General features: G+C 43.0%; 1 protein-coding gene across 2 annotated transcripts in view; it reads right to left on the minus strand.

The window, feature by feature from the left end:
* Window positions 1-23,567, minus strand: part of FNDC3B (fibronectin type III domain containing 3B) — a 185,050-nt gene that overhangs the window by 63,143 nt on the left and 98,340 nt on the right. For both annotated transcript variants that reach the window (XM_069023859.1, XM_069023857.1), the window contains exons 5-7: window positions 21,498-21,741; window positions 20,289-20,573; window positions 2,005-2,063 (exon numbers count right to left, since the gene is read on the minus strand). In XM_069023859.1, the coding sequence (XP_068879960.1) occupies window positions 2,005-2,063; window positions 20,289-20,573; window positions 21,498-21,741 (588 nt within the window). The remainder of the gene's footprint in view (window positions 1-2,004; window positions 2,064-20,288; window positions 20,574-21,497; window positions 21,742-23,567) is intronic.

Genomic DNA, 23,567 nt, shown 5'->3' on the forward strand with positions numbered 1-23,567 from the left:
ATTTTAAAAGTGTGTGTATTTTGTACTCAGAGGGGTACCTGTACAATCCAGACAACTCCCTGTGATAGCTCTCCTGCAGGAGTTGCTCACAAGGCTAATCCCTTTGGATGGCTTCATCCCTCCAGATGGGGTCCCCGCCATGGATGAAGGGAGCTGCCCACTTGGACAAATCAAATCCATGTGCTGCAGCCACAGCATCACCCACTTGCCACTGACTCACCACTCTGCTCTTTTGCTTTGCATCATTTCTTTCTTTACTGTTGTTTTCCTATACATTGTTTATTTTTCACTTATATATGCATAAGATTTGCCAAGAAACATGACCAAGACAACTACTTATGCATAATATGATATATTTCTATCAGATGTAATACTGACTACACACACAGTCATTCGCAGCAATTCATGATTTGTGAGAGTCCTGTGAGTTTAATTACTCACAAATGTCAAAGTTACAGAGAGAGTAATAGATAATCCCCAACATCACCTCAGTAAATGTCATTATTATTGAAGCAGCATTTGCCATGGTTTAGATTTTCTTTTTTTTAAAATCATATTTTTGATATGATTAAAGGAAAATTATATTTGTCTATTTTTTGGTGTTTGCTTCTTTCTGCTTTAAAGTCTCTGGTTACCATAAGTCTAATTGCACAGATCTTAGAATCCTGAAAATTGCTCTAATACCTTCTCTTCCTGCCTCTAAAGAGAAAAGTATGAAACAACACATTCTTCTTGTCAGCTCTCTGGATCTTTGTAAAAGCACCTGGCTGTGGCTATTGACCGAAGGAGTAACTTTCAGGTGGTCCTTGGTACAGAAATACTGACTCCCTCTGTACAACAAAGCCTAATTCTGTGTAAGTGCACTTTATTCCCTTCTGATCACACTGAAACTCTTCTCTCAAGTCTTCAGCTTAGTATTGTCACTTGTTTCCACACACAATGAGATGACTTCCTCCTTGAGGACAGAACTCAGGCTGGTGTTCATCATCTCTGCAGGTCTGGCTTAGATTGTGGCTGGCTCTGAACCTGCTCCTGCCCATGCCAGGACACCAGGATCCAGTACCTACTGATGGAGCAATTTAAGACCAAACACCTTTTGCATTTATTCAGAACAAAAGCATCCATAAGAAGAGAGGCCAAAAAATAAAACTCAGCCTGTGTTCACCGCTGGCTCTCCCTGAGCTCTGCCACTCCTGCAGCCAAGGCTGCCACTGCAGAATGTCTTTGTATCAGCCTCTATCAGCTGAACCCAATCTTCACATGAGCTTTCCACCACTATTTTTTATTTATCTGCTTATTTGTGCCCTGTCTCTCCAGCTGGACAGAGAAAGGCCTGAGCCCTAGAGAGCAAAGGAGATAGGCTGTGCTTTGGGACTTCTGTCTCCCTCTGCTTCTTCCAGTGCTGGCTTGGACCATCCATTCAGACCCACAGTACTCTTCTGGCTTTCATTTGACACATGAAACTAGAAAACCATGACATTCAAAGGGCTTACAACCAGATTTATTAATAACCTCACCTGACTGCAGTCACACTCAGCATTAGGGTTATTTACAGGGTGATTCAATTCCATTATAATTCACAGGCTTTTATGGCTCAGACAAACACAGACTACACTAATTTGCCATTGAATAATAGAATTAGCTTAATTTAATCATGATTAAAGACAAATTGCTCATGACAAATAAAATTAAACCCAGGGGAGAGGGGGGTAAGAGCTATGTAAGTCACCCCAGTGCATTGAGTTCCCCATCACAGTATGAATACTGGGAATTGTCCTCTGGAAACAGACAGCGGGTGCAATTCCTGGAGTGGGCAGAGCCCTCAAGCACCCATGAGCACAAAAGATCCTTCAGATTTATATCCCAGTAAAATGAGTTAGTGGCAACAACCTACTAAGAGAAAAAATTAGAGGTGCTCCCCTGTGAAATCAGCAGTATGTTTTGACACAATCTACTTACCACATTTGCTATTGTACATTTGCGTGGCAATTTGGGATCACATACCTGGGGTTTCTCCATTCCAGAAAGAATGTCTTGAACCCTTTTTGTTTCTGAATCAAATTCTGTAAAATAAAGAATGTGGAAAGAGGAAGAGAAATAAATTACCACAATTATACAAAAATTTCAGCTACATCAATAAAAATAGGGGCGGGAGAGAGACAGACATCACCTGCATCTGAGCATCAGCTGCCTTGAGGATTTAAGGTATGCAGTTACAAGGACTATCATAACAAAAAATTAGAAGAGAAAAAGGAGAGAATGAAACTTCCACTAATTGCAGATATTCAGCAAGGTGAGACTATTTGTAGAGGTGTCCTTCACAAACAGTGCTGGTAATTGTGATTTGCATTCAGAGAGAAAACCATTCTGCTTCCAGAGCTTGGCCGTGGAAGAGGCCCAGGAGTTTCTCAGTTACTGCTGAGCCTAACCCTGGTTTGTGAACCAAACCCACCCTCGCTCCAGCAGCTGCAGACTGGGTTGTCCATCTGCTCAGCAGGGATCTGGAGAGGACAAGTGTCCTTGTCCCATTCAGGGAAAGCCCAAAGGAGCCACACAGGGGCCTGCCCTGATCCCCAGCACCCACCCTGCAGACACCTGTCCTTAAACTGGGTAATGCCCAAAGCTTTTTTACAGCCACCTTCCAACTGCACAGGCAATAAAGTGATGCCAGGCAAATTCCAAAGTCTGACCAGCAGCAATCCATCCTCCCTGCCCAAGCCTTGTGCCTGGCACAGCAGCTCTTGCAGGGGCTATACAGAGATACCTACAAGCTGTGAAATGCTCCCCCAAAATTAGAGGGATAATTGTGCAGAACGTGCTGCAGAGGCCATCCTCTGAGCAGTGGAATCAGCCTTTCCCCCATCCTCCCCCCCCAAAACAATCTTGAGGTGAAACATCAGCTTAGAGTAATGAGGTGACACAAAGCAGCTTTATTCCTTTTGGACGACAGCACAGAGAGGCCTCACTTTCCACTACAGTATTCTCTAATGGAAAACTGGGAACATATTTTCCTGGTTTTTTTTTATTTTTCTTTTTTTAAATGTTAATGCAAAAAGTTTGCTCACCAAAGCAGAAGAATATATCTCACCTAAAGCAAAATGAGCCAGATGTACTTGGCATAGGAAGGCCAAAAACATTAATAAACAGGTGGGATCAGATCAACAGCTTTCACTAATGATTCCCCCAAAACCTGACCTACTTCTTGTAGCCCAAGAATGTGTCTTTATTTTTGTCTGTGACCTGCTTTAAAAAAGTAGATCTTCTTTTTAAAAATTCCATGTGCTCGACTGCCAAAAAATAGAATTGGCTGAATGCTGATGGCAGAATTCCAGTGTAAATGCCCATCTCTCCCTACAAGAATGCACCTTGGTGTGGAGTGGGAATGACAGATCTCCTGCTGCACACATTCCTGGATTCCTTTTAGCCTCAGCCACTTGGAAAAAAAAGGAGTAGTAATATTTCAGGAGAAGTGGAGGATAGCAAGACTGGTTTTTTTTCCATAGCAGATAACTCTCAGAGTGTATTATAAAGAGCATAAACTGGCAGGATTGAGTCAGAATATGATAATACTGATTTAAAAACTACACAGATGGGCTAAAATGGCCAAGAAAAAGGCTGAGATGCTGATCCAAGTGAAAATATCAAAATTTGGGATGTTTCAGAATTCAGGGTTCCTTTCAGCATCAGTAAAGAAGTTGAACTGTGCCACAAAAGCCTGGAGCCAGATCTGCACAGTGTGGAGATCCTGCAGGCTTATCTCAAAGGGATACTAATCAGAAGCAGCTTCTGCAGCTCAAGAGTGTAACAAGAAAGCTGCTACTATTTTATCGAAAGCTTATGGTTATTATGTCACCCCTAATTACAACCCCCAGAAGCTGAGCGTGAATCACTCTCGACCTTAAATCTCAAACATGTGGACTGAATTTTCCTCCCTCTCTCTGCTTTCTAGCAAGGATGCTCTGTTGCGCTGAGCAGGAGAGGAAAACAAACCCTGAAGCCCAAAGAAATCTCATTTCCCTCTCCCATGAAAGGTGATTGCTCTGTACAGTAACTGAGTCCTCCGACCCTCTGCAGGTCAGGGCTGAGGGTTCAAACTGCTCCAGGCACAGGAACTGACTCCAACACTTAAGGGAGGTGGGTATGCCCAGCAAATAAATAATAATTTAAGTACTTCAAACTTCTCAAAGAAGAGTCCTACTCAGGGAATTTTTTGTATTAGTGTCCCAACTGTGTATCTCGTTCACACAGAGAAGGCTCTGGGCACCAGATACAGAAGACTTGGGTTATTACAGACGTGGACATTTATGTGGTCAATATGGACATTTATGTCACCAAGAGTTTATACAGATAAAATGGAGGCAGAAGAAGACAAGTCTCCTTCAAAAACTTGGGGAGAGGGAGAGAAGGAATGGGATACAGATAATAAATAATGCCCTGTGAAAACACAGCACATATTACATTAAAGGCAGAAAGCAATAAACATCCACAAGTGATGTCTATAATAGCATTAGAGAACAGCTCAGGTTGAAAGGGGACCTCAGGAGTGGTTATCAAGAATTACAGTATTTACAGTATTTCAAAACTTAGTTTCCCATTTCAAGAGCCATAAAAAAAATCTCAGGCTTCTCTGGATGGCTGACTTCCTTTCTGTAATAAACATAATTATTCACAGTCCCCTGAGCTAGACTAAGCTAAGGAGAATGAGACCTGTCCCAAATCTCTCCCTCAGTAGGGAAGTTGCCCTAACCTGCCAATCTCTCTCAAGTATCAAGCTCAACATCTTCCTTCTGAGCCAACAAAGAGCAGAAAGCCTTCCAAAATAGAAGACAATAGAGAAGGAAAGGAATCATCTGATATGGCCTATCTGGTAACACAGAGCTGCTGGAAGGCCTTTCCTCCCTGCTCTCTGTTGTTACTCAGCAGCCATTGAGGACTGTACTCCAGATTAGCTCACTGGAGCATTTAGGGACAAGGAGCATGAGCATCTGCTGGACACCACTGATGCAGTGGTTGAAAAGCAGGCAAGAACAGCAGCAAGAAATGGGCAAGTCTTGATGTAAAACAGGAGATTCAAGTTCAAAAAAACTACCTAGAGCTGCTCAGGAAAGGTGGTGGGTGGATGAGCATGATTCACCCACCTGGGACTAATTGTCCCTGAACAACAGACAGTCGATTTGCATTTCAGTCTCGGTCCCTTCCTCTCCCTCAGCTGACTGAACACTGAGTATCTGACATGAAGACAGAAAATCTCTGTGTGTCAAACCCCCCCAAACGCTGGGGCTTGCAGGGGCAGGCAGCATGAGCTGCTTTCCTCCGTTGCCATCAGGAACAGAAGCTCAGTCACGTCAAGGAAGAGCCCAACTAACACTTCAGGTCATTGTCCCATTATAACTTTTCCTCTCAACATCTGTTCCCCACATCTGTCATGGCAAAACTCTTCCTCCTAGGAGGAAGCTGGGGGTGGGGATGAATTCCTCGTGAATGCTCAATGGGGTCCTCTGAGGGACGGTACAAAAATCTGAGTTACCCTGTTAATCTCACTGTCTGAGGGAGATTATGGCACTCCCAAACTGCAGCATTAGGTTCTAATTCCCAGGCTTTGGGTTCTTTGGATCCAATGTTTCTTTGCAGAAAAGCCAGCTGAAAGACCTGGACTACATTTAAGCTTGTATTTCAGTCCTCTCTTTTTTCAGAGTTTTGAATCATAAACAAAACTCTTTAGATACAACCAGGAGTAAATGCCTCTAAACACCAAACACTTTCTCAGCAGCTGTTTGGTGCTAACAGGGTTTCAGTGTCAAGTCTTGCTGAACTAAAGCCTTTTATTCTGTGCTTCTGTTAGCCTGTGTCTATGTTCCTTTCTGCACGTACAGCACAAATATAATTTTCAGGCCTTTCCAACCATACTTTTAAAGACCAAGCACAGCTTTAAAAAACAGGGAAAAAAATGTCAGTTCAAGGTAAGCTTGAAGCTTCCATCCATAGTTTACATGTTTGCATGAACAGCAGCTGTGTATGTAAATGGTTTGAAATAGCTAAAAGCTCTAAACTAATTAAGATTTTCCCATTGCAAATACACATTTTAGGTTTGTTCTGCATTCTTTCCCTCGAAGAGAGGAAAAGGTCCAGCTCAAGACTTAGCTTCTGGCCACAGAAAGTATTTACTGTTTCAACAGCCTTTCCATTCCAAGGGAATGACATCAGCACTAGCACTTTGCAAACTTTGAGTCTAATTCTCAAGCAGAGCTCCATGCTCACAGATATGCCAGTCATAACATGACATGCTTTCTCAGAATTTGTTCCAGATTTATCAGGGCTGTGACCAGCTTTAATGCTGGGAAAGATCTTTCATCAGTCACGTACAGCACAACCTACAGCCCCCGAGAAAATGAACTCTTCAAAACACAGCCCAGCTCCTTTGTGAGCTGCCTGCCGATGTCAAAGCTGAAGGCACCAAGAAGAACACATGCAGACTTTCAGGGAATTGCAGAAATATAAGTTAATAAACTCCTTGTACAAGAACAGATCTAAAGCTGCAGATGTCACGCAGCAGCTGAGTCACAGGACCAGAGGGGATGTGACAGAGTCACCGAGTCCATCCTCCTACACTGAAACATGATCACCAACACCCAAACCATTTCTCTGAGATGGCTCCCTAGCCCATTTTTTTCCAAATAAACGACAATTAAATAAATTACCTCCTGCCCCATGATCATGGCAATCTCCAAACTTCGAAGCTAGTCGAACTACCACAGCATCTAACTCCTCTCATCACTGGGAAGATCATCTCAACTCTCCCTGCTGAACCTGAAACTTATCCCTTCCTTCCTGCACATCTGCCCCAGGCGAGTTCATCACCCCTTTCTTTGTTGCCACCTTTCACATACTTGAAGGAATTTCTTCCTTTAACAAAGCAAGCTCATTTCTCCATACCTGTCTTTACCAGACCCCACTTGCTGCTGTTCTGTGCCATGTTTTTAAATTGGTCTCCATCCTTCTGAAGATGTGGCACAGCCTTGCCCACCTGAACCAGCTGGGGCCCTGGCAGCACCAAAACTAAGGACCCATTCACTGAGCTTTCTTGGAGGTTTCCTCTTCTCTTTAATTACAGAATAACTTGACTCTTAGGGTTTGTAATCTCCTTTTCCTCCCAGAACTACCACCTAATTAAAAAACCCAGCAGGTCTGAGAACAGCTATCTGCAGTGCACTACATGGCTCTTGATCAAACTTTTTATTTGAAGGCCATCACAGAGCTCTCCTCCTGTCTTGTTCTCCTTCCCTTACCCATCACGCACTCTCAACCCTATCAGAGCCTGATATGGGCTATAATTTAATAACTCTCAATCCTTATTCCATCCTTCAAGTCCTTAATGAAAATATTGAATAAAATTAGACCTAGGACAAATTCCTGCCTAACCCAGTTTGATGCAGCTTTCCAGTCTGTCAGGGAGGCAGCCCAGGACTGGGCAGGGTCACTGATAAACTGCCAGGCTACTGCTGCCTGACAGATGTGATCCTGGGAAGGGCAAACCCAGTGTCATGCTGAACACACAGTACTTAAAAAAACTCTTCCCGGCACTACTTCCACACTGGGAAAAACAAGGAGCCCTTCAGAAAAAAAAAAACCAAAAAACTGTGAAAAAATATATTTATACTCAAAACAGTCAATCACACCATGCTGAACCTATAATACACCAAGGAAGATTAATTAAGCCTACAAATGCCTGGATGAGATTTCTAAATGTTAAATGTTTCCAATTTCTGTTCATTACACAAAAGCTAATAAAAAATATTATTGTGAAAACACAACTATGGCTCCTCAGACAAAGGTAGAGAGATTGATGCTATCCAACTTTAGATACAATTGTTAAAACATGTTCTAATTTTTTAAAAATTGCTGTGCATGAATGTATCACAATTTTTCCATTTCTAAGTGCCTTCCCACTGTTGCTATTTGAATTCTCCTGCTAACATGCCTTAATTAATTTCTAGGAGCTTATTTGTCATTATTTGTCCTTAAAGATCAAACCATATATAGATAGAAAAAGAACAAAACAAAATAACAACAACAACAAGGAGAAAACAAAAAAAAACAAAAACACTCCAAAAAACCCTCAAGTCACTCCCTGAATAACTGAAGGCAAACAGAACAAAACCCCTGTAATAAACTCCAGAAAATCACATTTTCAGATCTGGAATCAGAAAAATCAAATCTCCAGTCATCTTGATTCACTGGGACAACAAAGCAAAGGATAACTGAAGTGCTTTGCCTCTACACCACTGTGATTTAGGCATGAATTTAATCCCATGTTTCAGAGATATCCTGTCCATAATCCATATCTATTGACCTGCTAGTTTCATCTTGACTGCTTCAGTATCCTATTGTCCATAGGACAGGATACTCCAAAGTACCTCGAGTGCAAATTCACAGCTCATCCTTCCTCAACCAAAGGCACTTGCTATCACAGGGATCAGGATCAGATGTGGAAGCACTCAGATGTACATAATGAAGTCACCTGGGCTAAAAAGTGTTTTAAAAATAAATGCAAGGGTGCCCAATCCTACCTGTCCTCCATTATTGTTTGGATCTATGCTTTTCATTGGGGTGAAGGAAGGAAGGAAAATAAGATCAGTAGCAACCTACAAGGGAAATAAAAGGCTGGATGCAAGGGACAAACGGAGGGTAAGTGACATGTTTGGTTTGTTTTTCTCTGCTTCTTCGCTGCTACTGCTGGAAGACAGCAAAAACAACTCCTACTTTACTGGCTGGAGATCTGAGCGAATTCCTACTGTGAACACGCAGTTGGTCCATTAGAAGGCAGAAAAGGGTTTTCTTAGTAAAATACAGCAACCCCCCATCTCCATCACATCCATTTGACATCTTGAGCCAGTGCTTTGTACATCTCCCAAAGCAGATAACAGAGGCAGTGCACTGTGGATGGCTGCAGCTGGCTGGGTTTGAAGGAACACCAAATTAAACAATGACATAACCCACAGAAACAGAGGAAGCCCAAGCCGAATCTGCTGGAACAACAAACCACTTACACACAGGACCTCCTCTTGGAGTGCTCTCTTTTCATCATTTCAACTTGCTTTAGCTTATTTTCTGTGTCAAAATATTTTTTCTTTTTATTTTCAGCAGCTTCCCTTTTGCTGTTCTATTGCAGCAGCCTGCACACTATGTGGGGTTGGGAAGACAGTAAAAGCTTTGCAGATACACAAAGTAGTGTCCACCCCTCCAACTTCTGGTCAAGTATTTGACAAGAAGACTGGAAGTCCCTCCTAAAACTTTCCTGGAGTTCCTGACTCCCACTTTCCAGGTAGAAGGCTGATGTTTTGTTCTCACTACAAACTTTGCCAAAAAACACTAATCTCTTCCTAGGAAAAATGATGTTCTTCACACTTCTCAGAATTTTGTACAATAGTTGGGATGCATGGAATTTCCTTACCCTTAATTCCTTCCACTTATTTGCGTGCTGCTTTGTGCTTTGTCCCTCTTGTTTCTCCTCATTCCCTGTGACTGCCTGTCCAGCCTTTGCCACACTCAAGGGTTGTTCTCCAGGCTGAGGAAGCCAGCTGTCAATCAGGAGGGGATGTAACTTCTGCAGAGCTGCACCTTGCTGTCCCCAGCACCCCAGGTGACACGGCCATAAAAACTCCACAGGTTTCCCCAGCTCAGAGTCAGAGCAGGGGATGATCAGCAGCAGGGCTGAGATAGCCATGTTTGTTAAACTGTGAAACAGTGGCTCAAAAGGATGTCTGACACCAGCTGTGAAATTTACACCACCTGGCATTTACAGAGGGGAGATCTCCTCTCAAAAAGAAAAGGTTCCCTTCAGTCCTGGCATCTGACTCTCACAGCCAGGCAAAGTAGGAGCCTGAGCATCATGACCACAGACAGTGAAAGGAGACTCACAACTCCTCCTTGCACTGACAAAAAGCACAAGTCTGACAGCACCAAGAATCAGTCTTCTCTTCCCAACTGGGTCACTGACAGCTCCACTGCATCCCACCACAGGTGTGGTTTTGTCTCTGTCACTCCTGAGTGTCTCTGCTGGGACAGCCACATCAAGTCCTGCTGGGGCAGAGGTGAGTCCTGAACTCTACAAGAACTGAGGTGGAAAGCACAATCCCTCATGAACACAGAGTGACAAGTCTCCAGTGTGCCCAGTCTGGACTTTAAATTCCTGTGTCTGCTGCCCCATGCCAGTGAGGAAATATTTTCCTCTGAAATACCATCCCCAGTGTTGGGGACAATGGCATCAGTATTGAACACAAAATAAAACTTACTTCTTGGCATTCAAAAATATGACCATAGGCAATTCTGGCCATAAAACCCTTTGCAAATCTGCCTATTACACAATAAGAGCATTTTCCTGATCAAACACAAAACTAGCCAAATAACCTGCAGAACTGCGTATTTGCACAGAAAAACAATCATACAGCACAGCCAAAACAGACTCCATAGGAGTTCCAAACTTGCTGGGGATTAAACAGAGCACCTCAGCCAAAATTAACAACTTCCTTGGCAGTGAACCTTGTAAAGCCACGGAGTTTGCTACAACAATAGGAAGGCAGCAGAGCACTTCCCCAATGCAGAGGCACAGCAGCACCCATCATGAACTGAAAAAATTTTAAGAAAATGACTGCAGGCCAAATTTTGCCCTCAGTCACAACTGAGGGCAGAAAGATGCTAGATTCCTCAGGAAAAAAAAGTGGAGGTTTTTTGTTTGGTTCGTTTTTCTTGTTTTGTTTTTAATACAACCATACCAAATCATGATGCTAGAAAGGCAAAGATTTTTCATGAAGCCTTCACTGGGATTTTTCAATGGCAACCTAGTGAGGGGGCTGCAGTTACAACATTCTTTGAATGAACCCCAACCTAAGCTCTTCTGTTACCAATGTAAATCACTGACCTATTTCTCCAGATGAAAACTATGATACAATGAAATTGCAATGAGTAGTGGAGGAGATCACAGTAATCCCAGAAACCATTTTTCTCTTCAAGAGAAAACAAAAGAGAACATTTTTCTCTTTCCACTCAACCCAGGCACCAGAGCTCAGAGATGAGGGAAGGCAAAGAGCTTCCCCTCCCCTCTTCAAATCAACCCAAACACCTACAGATTGACAGCAGAACAGAAATAAATTCTCTCCCTCATGACAGATGACAATCAACTGACTCAAGCAATCCCAGCCTAAATTGTTTTGCAGTCAAGTCTGAAGGATGAACTATGACTATGTGAGCTAGAAGGATACTGAACAGAACATTTAATAAACACTAGGGCCTAAATTTCTAAAACGCAGAAGTCAAAACGGCTGATGTAGTCTTGTCTGTGCCCTCCCATGTCTGAGATGGGAAGAATGAACTCAAGAATGTTTAAAAAACCTGATCTATAATGTCTGTACCAACTTTCTACCAGTGAGCTGAAGGCAGTGCCATGGGCAATTAGCAGTCCTGTATGGAACGAGGGCAAAATGGGATCTTGGATATTTGCACAACCAGTTTCACCACTAAGAACCCTTCCAAATATTTAAAATATTTCACAGAAATATCCACCTGATTACTGATGGCTGGGAAGGATTCAGCAAAGCTACAGGAATTTAAACTCATTCTGGATTTCATTGCTGAGACAAAATTCAGGCACAAGTCACATGAATTGCAGTAAATCAAAGCAGCTGCTTCTAAGCACAGCTCCTTAGAGGGAATAAAAAACAAAAAACCCAAACTTGAGCTTCAGGACAAAATCTTTTATAATAAACCTTGGAGAAAATTGAAACGGCTGCTTCATTTTAGTCCAGTGTTTGTCCATTCTGTTAACTGCAACACTCAAAACATCACCCTGTGTTAAGAATTTTTCCTCCCCTTAAAAGCAAATACACTGAAAGCCACAAAAACTTTGGAAATCAAATTCCACCCTTCCTCAGAAAAGGAAGAGTAACTGATGGTGTTTGAAGCACAGCCTGAGAGAGTTCAGTAAACAAATCCTATTAACTTCAGGGGGACATGAAATTTCATTTCACCACCTTTGCAAACCCAGCTGGAAATACAGACAGACATTGTTCAGAACATCTGGCTATACAAGTAAGTGGTGTTCATTAAATCATTAGACTTCAACTTATTTTTTACAGTCTGGAGGGAGGAAATGTTCTACCTCTTCCCTATAAATACCCTCTCCCTTTCGGCTCAATGTCCCAGATACTGCCAAATAAGGGAAACACGATTCCCTTCCTTTGTCGGTGGTCCATGTTATCTCCTCCTAACTGCTGAGGATACACTGCTTATCTTGCTCTGAAGCGCTGAGATCTTGGTGTAACTCTTCTCCCCATCACAGGCATTTAATCAGTGAGCATTTAAGCAGGATGAAAATGTACTTTTTATGATTTTTTTTCTTTCTGTTGGGTGGGTATCTAAATTATGTAAACTCCTAGGAAAAAGGTTCAGATTTCAGTCTTCTGGATTTGACTGTCAGTTGCAGCAGAAGCTGCAAATTCTTGAGATAATATGAAGATCCTCTGGGGGAAGAGGTTGTGCCTTACGTCATTTAGCACTGATTTCCTGATAAATGATGGAGTAGACAGCTTATCCAGCTCACCCTGCCAAGGAGATCCTGCTGGCAAAATGAGGCAAGGGAGGGATAAAGCAGATGAGAATAAAAATATGAGAGTCTACAGAAACTGATCAGGATTGGGAAAAACAGCTTTGAGGTAAAACATCAGCCACTGCCAAGAGGGTTTTTAAGCCCCAATAAGATCAAATGCAAGCCCCAGTGGCAGATTTCCCCACTCTTTACTAGATATGCCCTACACATTCCTTGGTGGACTTTGAGCTGTGTTTCCTGTAGTTAGCATGCTCAGGAAAATTAGGACGCTTCTAATGAGGTTTATTTTGTCACAGCTGCTGTGATGAGACTGAAAAGTGTAACCAGAACTGTGGTGACCCATTCTGCCCCATTGATGGCTCAGAGCTGTGGATGCCCAGACCACCAGCTCTCAGAGCACCTCACAACCACGCTGGAGCACATAACTGGAGCACATGGACCCACACCACCCTGGTGTTCTCTTTGCATTTTCAAGTACAAAAAGTCTGAACGAAACCAAGTTTGAGGCATTTCCATCCAACTTTAAAACCAGCTGACACTGAAGATGGGAGAATATTGTGCAATTAAATTAAGAGGAGGTGCTCCCACTTAGCTGATGAAGAGAGTCTCTTATCTACAACTTCTGGTGCCAAAGTTATGAAGCTGGTTCTTTAGTCTTTCAAGATAAGCACATAAAAATAGCGTGAATCTCCTCTCTGCCTGTCTCAGCCCTTCCCAGCTTGTAGAACTCCGTGCTAACAAAGCAATGTGGTGTGAAAGAAGGTGGGACTGCTGTGGCATCCAGGCTTCCCATAAACTTTGGGTTTGTTCCTGCAGTATGGATGCAGCAAGAGAACACCTCCGTGTTCGTGACAGGTCACATGCAGACAAGATTTCACAGGCTTGCAAATTCCTGGGAATTATCTGCACACAGGCAACTTCTGGGAAAGAGTTGGCCAAGATGCACGAGAAGGAAGCACCCACAGGCAGGTCAAAGCAAAACACTGCTGGGTTTAGAAATGGGCAAAGCTATGGCAGGGAGTGCACTGGGCATGGATTTGGTTTTTATCTGTGATATTTAGCTTTCACCTTTCTCCATCAAAGCCTCCATGATATGAGTTAAGTTTCAAGACAGCAAGGGAAACAGATTTGTTTCCCTTCCTCAACACAGCGTATTTCAGTGACATTGGATCAACATTTCAGCCATTCTTTTTGCTGAAGGAAAGTCACAAATTAAGCCTCATCTGGATGCAGGCACACAGACTGACATGAACTTGGGAATGCACTCTACCTGAACCCTGCAATTTGTTTCTAATACAGCCATCAGTCTACATAAAGCTCACTTAAGTGGTTACTTTACGTGACTGTTAGGCAAAGTATTACTTGGTGAGAATCCGTGTGGCCCAGCTAACACAGTTCAGTCTGGTACACAAAGGTGTATCTGACACTCATAACCACTTTGTTTACTGCCTGAAGGAGCAATTCACAGCCTATTATTTCAGAGAAAATACCAAAGATAAAGACTGCTGAAGAAGCAGGCATCTTTCCAAATAGAAACAAACAAAAGCACAAGCTCAGTCACGATGTGGGAGATGAGAGTATCACACTGGAAATTCCAGGTGTCGAAAATGAACAGTGGATTCTCAGGTTCAGACTATGCCCTAATTAATGCACCCTATTTCCTCTCATGCATTAAAACTTAGAGGAAAACAGCAAAAAGCACACAAAATCTATTTCTAGTGAGATATAAGGCTGAAGAATTCAGACAAGTAGTATTAATGCCTACAACTATCAAAAAAAATGCAGCAGAAACAGTAACACCATTTAGGTTTCGTATATGATGCTGATCTGTGCTCACAAGATTCAACACGTGACTGGTTCCACTAAATACTATGTTTCACGTTGCATCACTTGCTATAATACTAAAATTCACTTAACCTGACAGATGTATTTTACTCTTCAGAGTGTTTTTTTCCATGTTATTAATAAAATCACTGTGTCAGTTTTGACAGGTTGTTTTCAGGAGACAATCTTATTGAAACTCCTTATTTTACAGAAGCAAATATATTTAGGGACACCAGAGAAGCTACATTTAACAGAGGTATTTTGTATGGCAGCAGAAAGAACATTTATGACCAGTTTTTTCTGAAGAACATTTCTACATTTGTATAACAAAAGTCTATTAACATGTACCAAATCATCAGTTTCTGGCCAGAAGAACATAAAATTTACATATATTGCCAGTGTTTCTCAGCCTCTTTGCTTACATGGACCAAAAGTGATGAAACTACTCTTTTAAGCTTTTAAATCTATAGGATATACAGGCACAGATAAATGCATGACTCAATAAGCAAAATGGATTCAGGACCAAAATAGAAAAGAATTGACAGGATCTAGAATGAGTAAGAAGAGGAACTTTGCCTGGTTCCTGTCTGCACTGAATCACAGCTCCTTCAATTTCCCTTTAATTCACAGGCTCTGGATTAAAACAACAACAACAACTTGATACAGTTAAACAAAAATAGAAAAAACCCCACGTTTTTCCTAAGTATATTTAAATGTGACACGGAAGATTCAGCAAGAACAGGATGGGGCTGTACCAAGAACACCTCAGCTCTGGTTTTTCATACGTCACCCACTCACCCTCACTTCTCAGCAGCTTGCAGAGTACATCCCACCCCACTCAGGGATACCTGAGGGTACGTCCTCACCTCAGAACTTCTGCTTTGCCAAGTTAAGTACTTACTTTAAAACATTTTCAAATTAAAACCACCGCTGGCAGAAAGTTCTCTTTCCAAGCCCATTTTCCATGCATTCCCAAAGCACTTCTCTCTAAGAAATGAGCATACAGAGCTACCCACATCTCCTGAGAAACTTCCATCAGCAGTGCAGGCAGGAATTTGAAGCCATGGTTTTCACCTTTGGGAGCAGCTGGAGGCTGCTTCAGTGCACAAAAATCAGATTTACAAAACCTCCACAATAGGAAAGCAAGACCTCTGAGGCTTGCTCACATGTGACAATGGTACTACAGGAGTTTATGAACTATCAATGGTCTACAACAACTCTTAGAACTCTAAATTGATTCCTATGTTTTTTCCTCCCTTCTCCACGTGTAAAGCACATCAATGCCACATGCAAGAAAGCAGCTGCTCGGAGCAGTGAAGTGCACACCAAAGTCAGTTTTCCTCACTTGGAAAGCAAATCTGCTTTTCAAAACTGAGTTAGATGAGTTCACAGACAACAGGTCAGTGAGTGGGTACCCAAAGCATCAGACAGGACTCGGCCCTCCCTGGTGCCTGGCAGGTCTGGATGCTGGTGGAGGAGCTGGGAGAGGGGTGTGGGATGTGTGGGATGTGTGCAGGCTTGCAGGCTGCCCCTCAGCATCATCCTGATCACACTGCTGGGCTAGACAGGCCCCTGTTCTGACCCTGTGGAGCCAACTCTTCTCAAATGAGGACAAAACCTTCTTTAAGAACACCTTCCTACAGGCACATGTGACCGGCCCAGAGCCACCTCCCTGCCTGGGCTGGGTCTGTTTGTTCTGGCACCCAGCTCCTGCACAGGATGCACGCCACAATCCATCACCTGCTTCCCACTTTCACCCATTTGAAGTGTTTCAGTCTTGGCTATTTAAGCTCTTAGAACTTCAATGAGGAATTAAAAAAAAAAAAAAGAAAAAAAAAAAAAAAGATTTTTATCTCATTCAAAGGGAGAAAAAAAGGATGTTTTATAAGGAAATAGGCGAAAGAATCGTAAGAATGCTCAAAACTGCTTATGTTCCCACAGCACTTGCAGCCACACACAGAACTTCTCAAACTACCAGATCACTGCATGACCAAGAAGGGAGCCACTGAGTGCATGAGAAGGAAGTGACTCAGACTGAAATTCATAAAGGACAGCGTGAATGGGACAGGATTTCCGCTTGCAGATCTTTTTACATGGCAAGGCTCCTTTATGAAAAAAAAAACAAAGCTCAACCCACAAAAAACCCAACCCCACTCCCTCCTCTTCCATTCAGTTTTTAAAACAGCTCTGCAGAAAACCTTCAGGATGGATTTTTAATCACAATCCCAGTATCATACTTCCAAGCCTTCTGCCTATACAAGACACCATCCATCATCCCACCAGAAACACTCAGAAGAATTGCTAAATTTTCAGTCAATTATAACCCATCAGTTTCTGGGTTTTTTGCCTTAAAACGGCGTATTTCCAACATAACAAAAACTCCTTATTTACAAGTGCACCGTGCAACATAGCACGATGCAGTCAGTGGAAAAGGTCAGAATTGCACTTATTTCCCCAATCTGAAACTGTAAATTCCAAGTAAAAAGAGGATGTTGCTATGTTACAGAACCAGCCTGGGCAGAGACACCTTCCACTATCCCAGACTGCCTCAAGCCCCATCCAACCAGGCCTTGGACACTGCCAGGGATGGGCAGCCACAGCTTCTCTGGGCAACCTGTGCCAGGGCCTCCCCAACCTCAAAGGGAAGAATTTCTTCCCAATATCCCATCTAACCTGTCCCTCTTTCAGTTTAAAGCCATTCCCCTTTGTCCTGTCACTCCATGCCCTTTTCAAAAGCCCCCCTCCAGCTCTCTTGTAACCTCTTTAGGGGCTCTAAGGTCTTCCCCTTTCTCCAGGCTCAACCCTCTCAGTCTGTGTTGATAAGGAAGGTGTTCCAGCTCTCTTATTATTCCTACAACACTGCAATAATCTCAGTCACAGCAGAGTGGGTGTGCTAAGGAAGGAGTAACACACCCCTCAAAGAAATCACTAGCAAGAGACAAGGAGCAGGACAAGCATCACCTTAAACACAGTGGCAGCAGATCCAGGAACAGAAACTCCCACCTTCCCTGTCACAAATGCCCCTGTGAGGATCATATTCCTCTGCTGATTAAAGCAGACATTCCAACTGCCTCTCAGAGCATCAGCTCAGGAGTGGCTGGGACTGCTGGGAGAGGTGCCCCTGGCAAGCTCCCACCCCCCTGCTTCCAGCACTGAGGCAGCTCCCAAACTTTGCTTCAGACAGCCCAATCCCAAAGGACAGCAATCACTGTCAGGCTGTAGCACTGTGTACTGACAAAGGTTGTTCTCTGCAGCAACCAGAGCTGAGGCTGTGCAAGTGCCTGCTCCAGCTGTGTCCGGGGCTCCTAAAGCCCCCTCCCTCGCCAGCAGCTGGATCCCAGGATTGCTCCATCATCCAAACACCCAGAAGCAGCATGCCAGTTCCACTGCAGTAGCACACACACCCCACAGGCAGCTATGAAACGATAGGCTATCAAGCATATCACAAACCCAATTAAAAAATTCATGCAAACAAAGCCCTCAGCTCCAGCTCTCCTTCACCTTATTCCAACTCTTACTGCAAATTCATACATTCCTGCTTGCCTCTTAAGGAGTTTTTTGGTTAAGTGGTCTTCTAAATAAAGACTTCTCCACAAATTTTATACATACATATATACACACATATTTTTATATATTTATGTATCTAAAAATAGGTTTTCCATGCTATTCTGCAATTTTGGAAGCAGCCACACAACACCATCAAGTTTTTAACTATTAGCAGGCTTGAACAGATACACATCCACAAAACCTGTAAGTTTAAATCCCTTTGCTAATTCTTGCTTCTGACACATTCATTTTCTTGGCTATCCTAAACACACAGCAGCAAAAATCAAATTAGCAACAGAGCCCAGATTGCTGTTAACTCTAACCCAAATAATCTGTATGGCCACATTAGCTGGGTAGTCATCAATAAATCCCCAAATAATTAAAGAAGAAACTGAGAAGGTAAATATAAAGCAGCAGATATGATTAGAAGCTTGTAAATACCAAATGGGAAGTTATTTTAGGGAGCTGCTTTGTGAGAGCCTTTAAGAAACCTCTGTGACCTTTCTGCAGGAATTTGCATGTAAGCTTCCATGTATGACTATAATAATACACTTTGATGTCAAAAACATCACATTTGAGCCCACCATATTTTTTTTTTTTCCTTTTAATATGCAACATATTCCTCTCTTCCTGCTTTGGTCATGGATTTACTGCTGAGCAGGTAATGCGACTCCAGGGCTGCCACCTCTGGGTGCTGATGCAGAACCTAATTTTAAAAGGCAGGGGGGTGGGACAAGGGATGCTTATCTGCACAGCCTCCTGTCAGGGACTTTTCCACAGCTGGGGGAGGACTCCATCCCTTGCTGTTCCCAGTCTGAAGGCACTCTCTGGCTGACAAGACTGGACGTGCCGTAGCCTTGACTCCACTGATTTTCCTGGCATTTTAAAAGCGCTCATGGCCCTTCAGCTGCAGCACAGCAGACCAGCCCAAGGCAACAAATTAGACAAACACAAGGGTTGCAGGAAACCCTTAGACAAGATGCTTTTAAATTATTTCTAGATTATTTCAGAAGTGATCAGCCAGGCTGACTCAGAACTCACTAAATCTATATTGCAAGGCTATGCTTTATTCCAGGTCTTTCACACACCTGCTTCAAACACCTCATGTGTTCCACCTCAGATAAACACCTAAACGTAAGTAAGAATACTAAAGTTCACATAAGCTGATTGGCAAGAAATAACTAGAAAGTCTAATGCAGTGATTCATTTTCTTGGATTACAGCATTCCCAAATACAGCTCCTTGCTAATTCTAAAGACCCTGAAAGCACATCCTCAAATCCTCATTCCTTACCATGCCAGCAGCACTTTTTTCCCCCCTCTTTGGTAATTGGTATAGTTAATTTTCATGACTATTTCTTTCGGTTATGCCTCACATGTAAAAAGAACACAGCTATATAAATATACACTATAGACAGATAATGGAAAACCTATGTTATATGCATAAATTAACTCAAGAGATTTCAGAGTGTGCTACATTGCAAATATCCTGGACATGCTGCTTTGGTTAGGACATCAACGTTTGTTCAGGAAGCTGTTGCTGTAGCAGTCAGCAAAGGGACAGGCAGAGAGGAGAAAGGCAGGTAGGTATAAGGGATTATAACAAGTTACTAAACTAAATTTAGGTAGAACTGGCTGTGTGCAGAATGGCTTGTGATAAAGGAGATTCGATTACAGTAAAACATTGGGTTGTTATCTAAAGTTTTACATTTTTAAATGGCAAGTCTCTGAAAATGCTGAAGAAAACTATTTCAAAAGTAGCCAGACTCATTTGACCACTATTTCCAATGGCTAACATTAAGAAAACTTCTCAGTTTTGTTTTCAACTAATCTTACTTTCACTGAACTTCCACATAAAAAAAACCCCTTGGTTTTTCAGCCATCACCTCTAAACCTTCTAATAACTTAACTAGGTTTACCTAGGATATACAAAACAGTGGCTCCTAGTAGTCAGATTTTGGTTATAGCTCAATTGTCTGTGAAGATTTTTGCCAAGTGCCAAGATGCCTGTCCGAAAAGCAAAATAAAACCAAAACCTTGCCCGTAAAAGGCATTTCTGCTCCCAACAGATACAAAAAGAATGATGCTGCATCTACCAAGGGAGCAGTCACGAAAGATGGGGAGGCACCAGGTTCACCTTACAAAACAAACACAGCCCAGCAAGCCCAGTGTTCGTATTTAAGTTCACACTGTATTAACACCGCTTTACGCGTGGGTGGGAGTGTTTCTTGGCAGGGCCGCTGGATCCATACAGAGGAGGTCACAAGCTGGAAAGGTGCAATAAAAAGGAATTAAAAATAAATAAAACCCTCTTTTTACCATGTGGGTCTTGTTCATTTGACTTTGGGCTGCTCCTTGCTCTGCGCTCCGGTTTCTTGAGGGCCGGGGCTCCCCCGCCGCCGCTGCTCGCCCCGTTGTGGCTCTTGGCATAACCATTGTACACCGTCGTGCAGCTGCCTATATGGCTCTTGTAGATGGAGGAGGGAGGGCTGTTCAGGCGGTTCTGGCGGTCAATCTGCCTGTCTTTGAGTTTTTTGTGCTGTGGTTTGCTGTACTGATCTTCCCTGGTGATGTAGCTGGACATCCCATATAGTGGTATGATTTCTGAAACAGAACGGTTCACCCGCGTTAACTCGGAACAACAAAGATAACTGAGGTGGTTTTTTTCATAAGACCAAATTCCTGGACATCTCCAAATGAAGTGACTCCAGATGTTTCTGGAGGTTTTTTAAAGAAAACCCTTTTTTGCAATTATTTTGTATTAACTGTGCTCCTTTGATGATAGAATTTTACTCTGGGTGAGCGTGTAAAATAGAGCAATTAGGTTGAGAGTTTTTCCCCTCCTTTTCAGTCTTTGTGTTTCAGGGACACAGATTTCAAGCAAAAATCCAGACAGAACTGATCTTTTGGAAAAAGCCTTCATAAGTTCAGAGCAATTTAGCATTTTCTTCCTCAGGGCCTGACTGGACAGAACAAGCTGAGATGTGCCGGTTTCAAGCTGCCAACCCTGATTACATGCAATTTAATTTCCCAGTATGAATAGAATTTAAAATCGTGTCAGTTGTGCTGCCTAAGGAGGGAAGTGCAACATGAAGTAGAAGCTTTGGGAATTAAAACTATCTAAAAAAAGTTTGAGAATTATCATAAATATCATGTGTACTCTTCAGATACACTTCATTAAATACAATCCCCACTTCCCCCCTCCAAGGATGACTCTCTCTAACTTAAGGCAGGTCAGTTTGCAGGAATCACAGTATTTCCTGCTTTTTTCCTACAGTTCATTCCTCTTTGTTCATCTTGAGTGTGAACCTTGAACATATCATGCCCAAAACAGTTTTGTCTTTGTTAAAAAATAAAAATGGATACTCTGGATAGCTACAGCCCCCCACTCAGGATATGAAAGGAGGCTCCATCCATGCAACAAAGCCACTCTCTAAGTTCCCCACTTCATTCCTACTCTTGGTTCCCCCAGCCCTTAAAACTTGCTGAACACGGGTGTGAAAGGCCAGTCCCTTCCTCCCAGCTCACCTTGCTCTCCATATATTGTTGGGGGAAGATGATGCTGTGGGAAAAACTGCGGTGGCATGTCCCCAGGTCCAGTGACAGGAGGGTAAAACGCTGTGTGGGAGTTGTGAATGAAATGGGGATGGTGTGTCAGGTAGGGGGGTAAGTGATGGGTTGGCGAGATGGCCGAGGGGTAGCTGGGAGGGAAACACTCCGGAGACTGCGGCGTCACCACCACCCTCCGAACGCCCGTGTTGTCCTCTATCACCTGGAGAGAAAGGGAAAGGAGCACGTTAGGCAGCATCTGAACCAGGCACACCTTGAAAACAGCACTGTTTACAGCTTGTCTTCCCACTGGAAAACAGTTGGTCCTTGGGTTTAGCTTCATGAATAAACACAATTCTAAAATTAATATCAGCAGAAATAACCACGGTGGTGATGTGGCTTTTCCTGGAGACTCAGATATCCACACTAATCACTGGGAGCTGAAGTGCTGCTCGTGATAACTATGTGGGTAAGGGACAGAATAAATAACCTGCATTTAGGGAGGAAAACAATTGGAAAAGGAACACAAAGCACCAAAATAAGTGTACTCATAGGGACTGACCATAAAATTTCTACCATGGATTTTGACAGTGCCCTGCGTATGGAGTTAGTAACACTGGAAAGCAGCTGGTACTGCTATTGCAGGGAGGCTGTGTGTGTGTGCACAGACATGTACTCTGCAGGAACCTGCTGTGCTGGCCCACGTCTGCAAAGGAGCTCCTCTGCTCATAACAGGTATCTGCTCAAGAGAAATCATAGGGCAGAGGGTTTGTTTCTGTTACAGAGCTGGTCTACACATCCACACAAACCAGCTCTGGGATATGCATAACTTGGCCCCTAACGCCACAGTCACAGCATGTAAAAACAGATGTAGGAAGGTGGAAATGTGCTTAGGCTGAAAAATGTTTTTCGGATTATAATTTTTCCAGAGCTGTATTTCTGGAGAACAGTCAACCAGCCAAATTTCAGTCCAGTCTTAGGAGCCAAGCTTTTCTTGAAGCTCATTCAAAAAGCTCCTGCCATTTCTTAAATTAAAAAATACAACCACATAAGAACAATTACTATCCCTTTGATTCAGTATACTGGCATGCATGAGGTAGAAAAGCATGAAGGAAGCATAGTTTAATTTCATACAACAAACAGGTTGTTAAAAACCTCATTTTCTCTAAGCTGACTGATGGCACACAGATGGAGGAGTATCTGTGCTGAATGTTGTATGAGATAAGTGAACGTGCACCAAAGGCACATGCTGCAAGATGCTGCCACTCTCAGCTGATTACCACACCATCAGCTGGAGTTATCCACACCCCCCAGCAGCACCAGCAGAAGAGACCCTGCTGTGGATGCCCACACTCCAGTGGCTCTCATCACATCCCAGTGTCTTTACTCTAAAGCACAAAGAAAACTCTGCAGCCTGAAGCAGAGGAATGGCACAGGCACGTGGCTGTTTCTGCCTGTGCCCTGCCCAGGGGCAACACCCGCAGCCCTGAGCAGAACTGCTCCAGCAAACACCAGCTCCTGCCTCAGGCATCAGCTGAGCAAGGTATCAAAGGGGAAAACTCACCTAGGATTAGCCGACCCAATTCTTCCCCCAGGCCATGTGTGCCTCAGGTTATGTGTATTTACACCTGTTAGCTATGGGATGTGACCATGGACATGACAATTTCTGTGCCTTGGCTGGCCTCCACAGAAGACAACTTTTTTTATAGAAAGTTAATTCCTTCACTTGTAACATTTCACATTAAAAATGCATTGCTTGCTGAGTAACCAAAATAGTAATTGTTTGGCTTAGCATACTTGATTCTACCCTCAAAATTTACTATTTCCACTAGCAATGTGTCAGCTGCCAGCTTTAAATTTCAAAGACTTTACAGAGTCCTCAAAAGACAGATGAACCTCAGAGATTTAAGACTATCACACCCTTTCAACTGCTACGTTTTCAGGCTTCTCATTTCTGCTACTGGTTCTACTCCACAGCATCTCTTATCCTGCTGCCAGGTCTCAAGCCCGCACTCTGAAACCTGGAAAAGAGGGAAATCCTTTTCCTTT

Source organism: Aphelocoma coerulescens, chromosome 9, assembly GCF_041296385.1.
Source record: "Aphelocoma coerulescens isolate FSJ_1873_10779 chromosome 9, UR_Acoe_1.0, whole genome shotgun sequence".
Lineage (NCBI taxonomy): Eukaryota > Metazoa > Chordata > Aves > Passeriformes > Corvidae > Aphelocoma > Aphelocoma coerulescens.